The sequence below is a fragment of the Hippopotamus amphibius genome, chromosome 15 (genome assembly GCF_030028045.1).
Source record: "Hippopotamus amphibius kiboko isolate mHipAmp2 chromosome 15, mHipAmp2.hap2, whole genome shotgun sequence".
Lineage (NCBI taxonomy): Eukaryota > Metazoa > Chordata > Mammalia > Artiodactyla > Hippopotamidae > Hippopotamus > Hippopotamus amphibius.
The window spans coordinates 44076580-44089035 of record NC_080200.1 but is presented as its reverse complement, the minus strand read 5'-3'; the positions used below and the strand labels follow the sequence as shown (position 1 = coordinate 44089035).

The window sequence follows — 12456 nt, the reverse complement described above, 5'->3', positions numbered from 1 at the left end:
TTCATCTCTAATTGTTATTTCACAAATGTTACATAAATGCAATAATGCAGTATATGTAACTTCCTCACTTTTATTTATTAACATACAGTCCATGTACAATGTTATATAAGTTACAGGTGTCCAGTATAGTGATTCATAATTTTAAAGGTTATACTCCATTTACAGTTATTATAACATATTGGCTATATTCCCTATGTCGTACATTCTTGTAGCTTATTTTATACCTAATAGTTTGTACCTCTTAGTTTCCTACCCCTGTATGGCCCCTCCCCGCTTCCCTCTCCCCAATGGTAACCAGTAATCTGTTCTCTATATCTGTGAGTCTGCTGCTTTTTTGTTATATTCACTAGTTTGTTTTATTTTTTAGATCCCGCATATAAGTGATACCATATGGTTTCTGTCTCTCTGTCTGACTCACTTCACTTAGTATAATGCCCTCCAAGTCCATCCATGTTATTGCAAATGGCAAAATTTCATTCTTTTCTTTAATGGCTGAGCAGTATTCCATTGTATATATACACCACATCCTCTTTATCCACTCATCTGCTGATGGACACAGGTTGCTTCCTTATCTTGGCAACTATAAATAATGCTGCTATGAACACTGGGGTATGTATATCTTTTTTAATTAATTTCTTTTCCCCCAGCTATATACCTAAAAGTAGAATTGCTGCATCATATGGTAGCTCTGGGGTTTTAGTTTTTTTGAGAAACCTCCACACTGTTTTCAACAGTGGCTGCACCAATTTACATTCCCACCAACAATGTAGGAGGGTTCCTTTTTCTCCACTGACTTTTAATACTTTTCACTGCTTCACTTTTAACAAGGACATTTCTAACTATCTCCTAAAACCAGACCAGTTTCTTCAAAGTCACAACAATAAAAAGTTTCCTGGACTTCCCTGGTGGCGCAGTGGATAAGAATCTGCCTGCCAATGCAGGGGACATGGGTTTGAGCCCTGGTCTGGGAAGATCCCACATGCTGCAGAGCAACTAAGTCTGTGTGCCACAACTAGTGAGCGCACGTGCCACAGCTACTAAAGCCCGTACACCTAGAGCCCATGCTCTGCAACAAGAGAAGCCACCGCAATGAGAAGGCCGAGCACTGCACTGAAGAGTAGCCCCTGCTCACCACAACTAGAGAAAGGCCATGTGCAGCAATGAAGACCCAACACAGCCAATCAATTAATTTATTAAAAAAAAAAAGTTTCCTTCCAACTATGAATTCTCTTAGTTTTCAAATGCCCTGCTCCTAACCCTAAATTTATAAATAATTCCTTCTTTAAGTATCAAGGAAGAAAAAAAAAAGTCACTTAGGGTAGTTGTCTTCTTCCCTAGAAAATTAAACCCAAAGAAATAAAAACAAAACTTGTTTAATCCACAAACTGGAAATCTTGTGAGTCTGCAAGATATTCATAATATTCTATTACTACTGAACTATTCCTTCAATATACTTTTAGCATAACAATTTATTTTAATCCTGATATCTTCCAAATTCCAAATTATCCTTGCTAGAAGAGGCAACAGATCAAGATCTTAAGTCCAACAATTTCAATTGCCTTAGACTAGATTATTATTGTTTAGAGCTAGTAGCCATTTCTCATTTTAGTACACTTCTGGAGTCAAAAAAAGAAAGTCATAGCAGCCTTAGACTGATTGAAATATTAACTTATTTAATCTTCCCAACAATTCCATTTGAGACAGATCCTGTTCTTATCCCTCACAAGATGAGATGGCAGAATGGGTATTCAAATTGAGGGAGTCTTGACTTCAGAGTCCACACTTTTAATTACTACATTAGCTAGCCTTTTCAGGAAAGGCTAAATCATAACAAAAATTTCCATAAACCATACAGCATATCACTTCTGTACATCCAGCAGTGATGTACAGAACTTGATGTACAGTACTACTAAACTTGATATACAATGTAATACCCAGATTAGTGACACTGAAAATACTGCTATGTGTTTATTTATTTATTTATTTATTTATTTATTTATTTATTTAATTGGCTGTGTTGGGTCTTCATTGCTGCACATGGGCTTTCTCTAGTTGCGGCGAGCGGGGGGCTACTCTTCATTGTGGTGCATGGGCTTCTCATTGTGGTGGACTTTCTTGTTGTGGAGCATGGGCTCTGGGTGCGTGGGCTTCAGTAGTTGCAGCACATGGGCTCAACAGTTGTGGCTCACGGGCTCTAGAGCGCAGGCTCAATAGTTGTGGCACACGAGCTTAGTTGCTCTGCGGCATGTGGGATCTTCCTGGGGAAGGGATTGAACCCGTGTCCCCTGCATTGGCAGGCAGATTCTTACCCACTGCACCACCTAGGAAGTCCCACTGCTATGTTTTTATATTTATATGATACATTCAATGAGACATGCACACAGTTAAAATAAAATTGAAGATTAATGGAATCTAGTTTAAATTATATTCTAAGGGCTTACTTACTAAAGAAGTAGAATAATGAATATACTACACAGTGATTTCTTTTAAAGGACAATTATAAAAAACCAAAACTTCAAGGGCAGTGATGCAACAAAGCTTTGGGATTAAGAACACACTGGTACCTGTGCACTGGATGTGATGTCTTCACGCTGCTGGTCAGTCATTGTTGCCAAGGTATCAAAGGGATCCTTCTCACAGGGATCCAGAAGTCCAGGACTACCTACAGCAATCACCGTAGGGAGAAGAAACCATTACCATCATCCATTTGTAAAAGAAAAAAAGAGTTCTCATTCAACCATCGAACACAAAAACAAACATTAAAAATGAAGTAAAACTTACCTTTAAGAATAATCCCTGAAGAAATGCACTCAAAAACTCTTCTCAGTGCATCTCCAGGGCTCTGAGGACTAGAAGCACTACTGATCGCTTTCTCTACTAGTAACTCCATAGCCTAAAAATAAATACATAAAAATGTGCTTAATAGCTTACAGCCCAAAGGAATTATTCATTTTCAAACACCAGAATAACAAACTATCTGTGAAACTGTCATTAAAAATTTTAAAGATCGAAAAAGTTACATAAGGACAAATCAAAAAATTAGAAAATAAGAATTACATGATCAAAATTAAGTAACAAAAACAAAACTAATAAGGCCATATATAATTTATATCTTAAAAATATTTTGTAATTTATGCTTAATGAAAAACAGATTAATAGATTTTTTGTTTTTTATTTTCAGTTATTTCTATCCTCTCCTATTAAAATATGATAGTCCTTAAAATTCTTTAGATATTTAGGACTCGCATATATTTGTTCTTTAATACCGACATACTGATGATTTTAAGTAGTTAAAGACAGTATTTCACCAAATAAAGACTTTTGTTTTTTCTTTACAAACAATTATCTAAATTTTCATTTAACATACAACTATACTTCTATTATCCTTAAGGAAAACACAAATTATGCTTTCACTGTAAATCACACTTGAGAGACTCAAAATCTACACCAATGAATAAAAGAAAAAAGTATAGATTTAGATCCAGAAAGTGTTTTGATGGGTCTCTTTATTAGAAAAATTTGCTTCCATTTAGGTTAAAAAAATTGAGATATAATGTACAATTCAGTGGTTTTTAGTACATTTACAAAGTTGTTCAACTATAACCACTCTCTAATTCTAGAACATTTTCATCACCGCCCCCCCCCCCCCCCAACACTCCATCCCTACTAGCAGTCATTCTCCATTCTCCCTTTCCTCCAACCCCTGGTAACCACGAAACCACTTTCTATCTCTATAGATTTGACTCTTCTAGATATTTCATACAAATGGAACCATATAATATGTGACTTTTTGTGTCTGGTTCTTTCACTTAGCATAATGTTTAAGGTTTGTCTACGTTGCAGTTTTTACTTAAATTTTAAATAAAACCACCAACAACACTTCAAAGAAACTAAATAGGTCGCAGTTAGAATGAAATCCTTAAAATGATACTGAAGCTGAAAATACCTTTGTGAGAATTCATTGTTAGCTATATACTTAAAAACTCATAAATTCAATCAGAGGTAAAAACTACATCCACTTATTCACCCTGAGGCCAATACTCAGATCTTTCAAGTAAGAAAAATTCTCAAAAGGCTGGACATGTGGAGGCTTTAGTCCCAAACAATTTAGGAATACATTGTAAGAGAGATGTAAATTTAAGAAGACAGTGCACATTAACACAAAAATGATATTTGGGAGCATGAAGTTGAAAAAAATCTGAGAATAACGAACGTTAATAACTATAAATGTAAATTAAAACAAAAAATTAAGATGGTTTAGTTTATTCAACTGAAGAATGAAAGAAGATGTGCAAAACACTTTTTAAGGATTTTTATTTTAAAATTTTAGTATTTTAAGGAATCAGCTTCGGTTATCTAGACAACTCTATGAATGTATAATAAACACCCTTCTTTACCAGATAAATCAGGTATTATTTCAAGACTTTCAAAAGACTGAAATCTTTGAAGATAAAGATTGTCAAATGTCATTTATTTTGAACCCCTCTGTCTAGCGTAAGTTGCCAGCATATAGAAAATACTCAATAAATGTTTATGAAACAGAATACTTTTGGAAAGAAATATGAAAATAATCCTGCTAATAAAAGAAATCAAGGGTTATAATTAACAAGTTACTAAAATACAAAATATGATGTCTTAAAATATGCAACTTTCCCAAAATACCTCAAATTTATAAGTACTTTTAGAGAATGTTACAAGAAAAACAAGTATTAAATAATCAGCTATCTGTGCTCTAGAACCTGCAAGCCACAACTATTGAGCCCATGTGCCACAACTACTGAAGCCTGTGTGCCTAGAGCCCATGTGCTGCAACAAGAGAAGCCACCACAATGAGAAGCCTGTGCACCTGCACACCTCAACAAAGAGTAGCCCCTGTCTCACCGCAACTAGAGAAAGCCTGTGCACAGCAACAAAGCAGCCAATAACTAAATAAATTTAAAAAAAGATTTCTAAAAAAAAAAAAAAAAAAAAATCAGCTATAATATAGGTATGTCAAGATATAAAATGTTACAAGTAATTCAAAGCTTTTTCAAAATCTGCTTATTGACTGACCTTAGAAGTGGGAATTTGTAATTTATACTTACATATTAAGATAGAAACTAACTAAAAACCAAGAAAGAAATGAATTATTTATGGAACACAGAAAGTCCATACAATTAATCACACAATAGAACTAAGCCAACCATCTGCCTTCTGAGATCATTTGCTGTGAAGCAAGCAATTTAAAAATGTTAATTTTCTATGGAACGTGGTTATTCGCCAAGCAGATATCTACAGTTACGAAAGCAACAAAAGGAGAACGCGTGAGGTTTATATACTCTGAAATGTATGCATTCAAAAGCAAAAGGACGGGGCTTCCTTGGTGGTGTAGCGGATAGGAATCCACCCGCCAATGCAGGGGACGTGGATTCAATCCCTGGGCCAGGAGGATCCCACATGCCACAGAGCAACTAAGCCTGTGCGCCATAACTACTGAGCCTGTGCTCTAGAGCCCATGAGCCACAACTACTGGGCCCACATGCCACAGCTGCTGAAGCTCGTGTGCCTAGAGCCTGTGCTCTGCAACAAGAAAAGCCACAGCAATGAGAACCTGTGGACCACAACAAAGAGTAGCCCCTGCTCACTGCAACTAGAGAAAGCCTGTGTGCAGCAACAAAGACCCAATGCAGCCAATAAATAAAATAAATAAATATTAAAAAAAAAAGTAAAAGGACAACACCAAAGATGAACAGAAGCAAATTAGAGAAATGATTATTTAGGTTGTAATGTAAAGAATCCTGGTGGCTAAAGTTATTTAAAGAGAAAAAGCTCTCAAATATTACATATTAAATGATGTAAAATCTAGGATTGTAATATTTGCTTTAAAAAAACATTCATGTTGTATGTATTTTTCCTTCCCATCTTTAACAGTAGAAATAAGAACAATGCTTACTACGGGGCAGGCTCCATGCTAAGCACTTTTTTTTTTTTAAGAACTTTTACTGAGATACAGTTAACAGACAATAAACAGCATATATTTAGAGTGTACAATTTGGTATCCCAATCTCCCAATTCATTTCCCCCCAACCCTCCCCGCTTTCCCCACTTGGTGTCCATGTGTTTGTTCTCTACACCTGTGTCTCTATTTCTGCCTTGCACTTCCTCTTTCATAGTTGTTAGCATTTGCCTTATGTATTGAGGTGCTCCTATGTTCAGTTCATACATATTGATAATTGTTATCTCCTCTTCTTGGATTGATCCCTTGATCTTTATGTAATATCCTTTCTTGTCTCTTGTAACATTTTTTATTTTAAAGTCTATTTTATCTGATATGAGTATTGTTACTCCAGCTTTCTTTTGATTTCCATTTGCATGGAGTATCTTTTTCCATCCCCTCACTTTCCGTCTGTATGTGTCCCTAAGTCTGAAGTGGGTCTCTTGGAGACAGCATGTATATGGGTCTTGTTTTTGTATCCATTCAGCCAGTCTGTGTCTTCTGGTTGGTGCATTTAGTCCATTTACATTCAAGGTCATTATCCATATGTATGTTCCTATTACCATTTTCTTAATTGTTTTGTTTTTGTTTTTGTAGATCCTTCTCTTCTCTTATGTCTCCAGCTTAGAGAAGTTCCTTTAGCATTTGCTGTAGGGCTGGTTTGGTGGTGCTGAATTCTCTTAGCTGTTGCATGCCTGCAAAACTTTTGATTTCTCCATCGAATCTGAATGAGATCCTTGCTGGGTAGAGTATTCTTGGTTGTAGGTTCTTCCCTCTCATCACTTGAAATATATCATGCCACTCCCTTCTCGCTTGCAGAGTTTCTGCTGAGAAATCAGCTGTTACCCTTATGGGAGTTCCCTTGTATGTTATTTGTTGTTTTTTCCTTGTTGCTTTTAATAACTTTTCTCTGTCTTTAATTTCTGTCAATTTGACTACTATATGTCTTGGTGTGTTTCTCCTTGGGTTTATCCTGCCTGGGACTCTCTGCGCTTCCTGCACTTGGGTAGCTATTTCCTTTCCCATGGTAGGGAAGTTTTCAACTATAATCTCTTCCAGTATTTTCTCAGGTCCTTTCCCTCTCTCTCCTCCTTCTGGGACCCCTATAACGCGAATGTTGGTGCGTTTAACATTGTCCCAGAGGTCTCTTAGGCTGTCTTCAGTTCTTTTCATTCTTTTTTCTTTATTCTTTTCTGCATCAGTGATGATCACCATTCTGTCTTCCAGGTCACTTATTCGCCCTTCTGCCTCCATTAATCTGCTATTGGTTCCTTCTAGTGTATTTTTCATTTCAGTCATTGTGTTGCATGTCTCTGTCTGTTTGCTCTTTAATTCTTCTAGGTCTTTGGTAAACTTTTCAATCTTTGCATCCAGTCTTTTTTCAAAGTCCTGGATCATCTTCACTATCATCATTCTGAATTCTTTTTTCTGTAAGGGTGCCTATCTCCTCTTCATTTAGTTGTTTTTCTGGGGCTTTATCCTGTCCCTTCATCTGGTACAAAGTCCTCTGCTTTTTCATTTTCTCTATCTTTCTGTGGCTGTGGTTTTCAGTTCTGCAAGACGAAATACTGCTGATACTGCTTGATACTGCTGTCTGCCCTCTTGTGGAGGAAGCTATCTAGGAGCCTCCTGTGTGCTTCCTCATGGGAGTGACTGATGGTGGGTAGGGCTGGGTGGGCGGAGCTCAGTAAAGCTTTAATCTGCTTGTCTGCTAATGGGTGGGGCTGTGTTCACACCCTGTTGGTTGTTTGGCTGAGGCCACCTAGCGCTGGAGCCCACAGGCTCTTTGGTGGGGCTAATGGCGGACTCTGGGAGGGCTCACACCAATAAGCACTTCCCAAAACCCCTGCTGCCAGTGCCCCTGCCTCCTCAGTGAGCCACAAGCTGCCCCCCACCTCAGCAGGCAACCCACCAACACCAGGAGGTAGGTCTGGTTCAGTCTCCTATGGGGTCACTGCCTGTAACAAATGTATCACTCTGGTACAAACAGTGAGGGGGAGGCTATGTATGTATAGGGGTGGAGGATATGTGAGAACTCTTTGTACTTTCTGCTCAGTTTTGCTGTGAACCAAAAAAGTGCTTTAAAAAATATCTATTAAAAAAATAATCTATTCTGGGAGAATCTTTTTTTTTTTTTTTTGGCGCATGGGCTTAGTTGCTCCGCGGCATGTGAGATCTTCCTGGAGCAGGGATTGAACTTATGTCCCCTGCATTGGCAGGCGGATTCCCAACCCCTGCGCCACCTAGGAAGCCCTGGGAGAATCTTTTTTTTTTTTTTATTTTTTATTTTTTTGGGGGGAGAATCTTAATTTAAGGGAATGAAGATACAATCTGCTAATGTTCTGAGTTATAGAGAACTTGATAAATACAAAAAGCCAATAAAACTAAGAGCTCAAAGTTGAGATGCAAAGAAGATTGCAGAGCTAATTAAACAAACTGAAATGCAAAATAACATTACAGTACTAATAAATGAATTATAAATAGCAAAGAAGATTAGGCCATAGTTGAAAACTAAATTACTGCCAAAGAGACAATAATGGGACAAAAGAGGAAAGAGAACAAAGATTAAAACAATCACAAAGTTAATAGATATGTAAGACAAATGCAATCCAATATAAGGATAACCGGTGTCCCTGAAAATAGAAAATCATATCAATCATCTGTCAAATTTGCAAGGCAAAAAAGACACAAAGTTTCCCATGAAATGCTAATAATGAACAACAGATTCCAAGACATAATTTGGTTAAGTTACTAAAATTCAAGGATAAAGAAAGAATTCTTTCAGCAGCCTGCAGAAAAAGTAAAGGCAAAAAATTTAGGCTGGGGAGGGAATATGGGGATATGTGTATAAAAATAGATGATTGAACTTGGTGAACCCCCCCAAAAATAAATAAATAAATAAATAATAAATTTAGGCTGGATTTAGATTTAGCAATATTCAGTGTCAGAAAATAATAGAGCAACACCAATAAATGGAGGAGGAAAAATTGTGACCTAACAATATATTTCTCAATAAAGTAATGGCAACTGGCAAAGATTCTCAAACACGAAAGAAATTTTAAACACTTAAAATGCTTTTTGATAAAAACTATATTATGATAAAATGCAGTCAATCAAGAAATAAAAAGAGGAAGCCCCAGTAAAAGACCTACTGGTTGGTACCAAACCATTAGAATCAAAGGGAATATGACTATAGAAGGTAAATGTAGTTTTTAAAACATTAAGGTTTAAAAAAGCCTTAAGTGTAAATTTCCTTGTTTTCTAAGTGTATTAGCATATATTAGGTAAGACATAAATCAAGAAACAGGTTTTAATACATTCTTAAAGAAATGAATAGAACAAATGAAAAAAGAAAATATAACAAAAAAACCCAAAAGAGAATGGGAGGAGCAGGGGGAAGTGATAAATTCCTCAGCTTTTATAGATGAGAGGTTAACAGACATTACCTAAAATTATTAAACAAATAGATGAATGAAAATACCACACAAAACTATAAGGGCAACAACTAATTGTCTAATCAGAGGGAAATACATTCACACATAAAAAAAGAACAAGAAAAGGATAGGAATTATGGCAAAGCACAGAAGAAAACAAAGGAAACATAAACAGAATCACACCAGACAAATGTTAATAAAAAAGCTAGAGTTTAGGAGGGTGGGGGTACAGATGAAATAAGTGAAAGGGATTTAGAGGTACAAACTTCAGCTATAAGTCAGGGGCATGTAATTACACATAGAGAATATGGTCAATAATATTATAATAACTTTGGGGACAAATCATAACTGGTCTTACTGCAGTAATCATACCATAATGTATAAAAAAAATCAAATCATCAGGTTGTACACAGAAAATAATATTTATTGTAAGTTAGTTATTCTTTTTAAAGCTAGAGTTTTGATATTAATAGACAAGGCTTATTAACTAATGGCAGAAAGTGTTAATTAAATGCCCTTTATAATGGCAAAAGGTTCAAATTCATGATAACCACAAAGCTGTATTAAGTGTTTATATTCAGGACCTCCCTGGTGGCACTGGTTAAGAATCCACCTGCCAATGCAGGGTACACGGGTTCGAGCCCTGGTCCAGCAAGATTCCACATGCCACGGAGCAACTAAGCCCGTGTGCCACAACTAACCCACAATTACTGAGCCCACATGCCACAACAACTGAAGCCTGTGCTCCGCAACAAGAAAAGCCAGCACAATGAGACGCCCGCACACCACAACGAAGAGAAGCCCCCGCTTACCACAACTAGAGAAAGCCTGACTGCGGCAACAAAGACCCAACACAGCCAATAAATAAATAAATGAATTTATTTTAAAAAAGTGTTTATATTCAAAATATTACTGCAACAAAACAATAAAGCACAAACTATAGAAAACATAACAAATAACAGATTTTAATTCACCTTTGTCAGTCCATGGACAGAGAGAGTAGACAAAAAATATGAAGGAAAGGAGACAAAAGATATGAACAAAATAACTGATGAAGCTGAATTAAGAGGTATATGTTATACCTTGCCGAGAACATTTTTTTAAATGTCCACACTTTGTAAAAACTGTACACATTAGACCACAAAGAAAACTTTAAACTACTCTTGGCTTAAAGACAATATTAAGACAAATTTCAGATTGCATAGAAAAAAAAGAAAAAATATTACATATGTAGCCAAAACCTATGTCCAGCCTTAAGTTACAGCTTTATAGCCTCTGTATAATTAAAGAGTGAGTGAATGAAACAAGTATCCAACTCAAGAAGTTTGTAAAACAACAAAAATAAACCCAAGGAAAATAGGAAATTAGAGATGAAATCAGAAATTAATGAATTATTAAGAAGGAAAATGGCAGATTCAGCAGCTAAATCCAAGGAGCTGGCTCTTTGAAAGGAGGAAAAAGAATAAAATGGATAAACTACTGTCTAAAGGATGTAATACTAAGAAAGATTTTAAAATGTCAAAATACTGACAATTTGGTGTGCTTTAAATTACCAAAATACTGGCATATTTTATGTTATATGTACATGATTTCAAAGACTGGTCAGCAGCTTTGTTTGCCCTCCCTGATTCTCCCATCATTACCCTGCCATGATGTTCCCCCAGTTCCTTTCACCTGTGCATCCTCTCTTTTCCACTCAGTTCTTAGATCTCTGCAACCTCAAAGAAGAGAGTGCCCCTTGAAGTGCATGGCTCTCTCTGATAAAGAGGAAAAGTAAGGTGTAAGGCAAAGGGCCGTCTTCAGTGTTGGACTTCCAAACTCCAAGGGGTGGCCTGAGGGTCCAGTCTCAAAAGTACTGAAGCTTAGACTTACTACAACAGAAATAGCCTCAAGGACACTTGGGTTGAAGGGACTGAAGTTGAAGGAAGCAGTAAATAAAATGATAATGTATAATGCTCATATTTTTATACACTTAAAAAATTTAAAGTCATATAATGCTCATAAATTTTTATACTTAAATTTATTAAGAATTCAGTGAATTCCAATCACAAATAAATACTGAAACACCCATTTGTTATTTTGCTCCTATAAGGCAACTGCTTTTATTGGTTAGTCTAATCAATCAAAGTAATAATAAAGATGCTACAGGTATTTTTTAAATTCTAAGAGAGCAAAATTCTATTATTTAAAAATCTGAGTATCTGACTGAATTGGTCAATTTTTCTAGGAAAAGATAAATTGCCAAAATTAACTCCAGGAGAAAGAAAAACTAAGCAAACCAATTAATCACAATAAAAGAAACCAAGAAAGTGCTACCCTTTTTATAAGGAACTGGGAACTGATGACATCACATGAATTTTTATAAATTATCAAAAAAGATAGTTTTGATGCTACTAAAAACTATTTCAGAGTTTAGAGAAAGAACAAAAACTTCTAAATTATTTTTACAGAGTAGTGTATTACTGATCCTAAATCTAACAAAGAAGACAAAAATAAAACCACAAAAATTTCCTTTATGTCACTGCAAAATTCCTAAATAGACTATCAGCAAACAGAACTTAACAGTTCATTAAGATTATTCTCATATATAAGATAATATATGGAATGCAAAGGTAGCTCAATATCAGGAAATATATTTGTAAATATACATTAACAGGTTGAAGGAGAAAAACTATACATGCGTGTCAAGAAACCTTGAAAAATTATCTGATAAAGTTCAATTTACACTCTTGATTCAAAATTACCTAGTAAACTAACAGAAGGTTGACACTTCTAACATTACAAAGAAATAAATATCTCAAACATTTAACATTACAAAGAAATAAATATCTCAAAGAAGGCTGACACTTCTAACATTACAAAGAAATAAATATCTCAAAGAAATAAATATACCACCATACTTAATACACTTTATATATTAATAACATTTTCAATGCAATTAGAACATGACATGCATGTAAACTATTATTTCTTTTATTCCATAATTATTCTAGAAGTATCAACCAACTAAATTAGAAAAGAGAAAGAAGACAAAATATCATTTGTAGA

At 35.5% G+C, this 12456-nt stretch overlaps 1 protein-coding gene across 1 annotated transcript in view; it reads right to left on the bottom strand.

The window, feature by feature from the left end:
* ZFR (zinc finger RNA binding protein) overlaps nt 1-12456 on the bottom strand; it is an 87678-nt gene that overhangs the window by 5392 nt on the left and 69830 nt on the right. The window contains exons 18-19 of the mRNA XM_057708096.1: nt 2782-2893; nt 2565-2662 (exon numbers count right to left, since the gene is read on the bottom strand). Coding sequence (XP_057564079.1) covers nt 2565-2662; nt 2782-2893 — 210 coding nt within the window. The remainder of the gene's footprint in view (nt 1-2564; nt 2663-2781; nt 2894-12456) is intronic.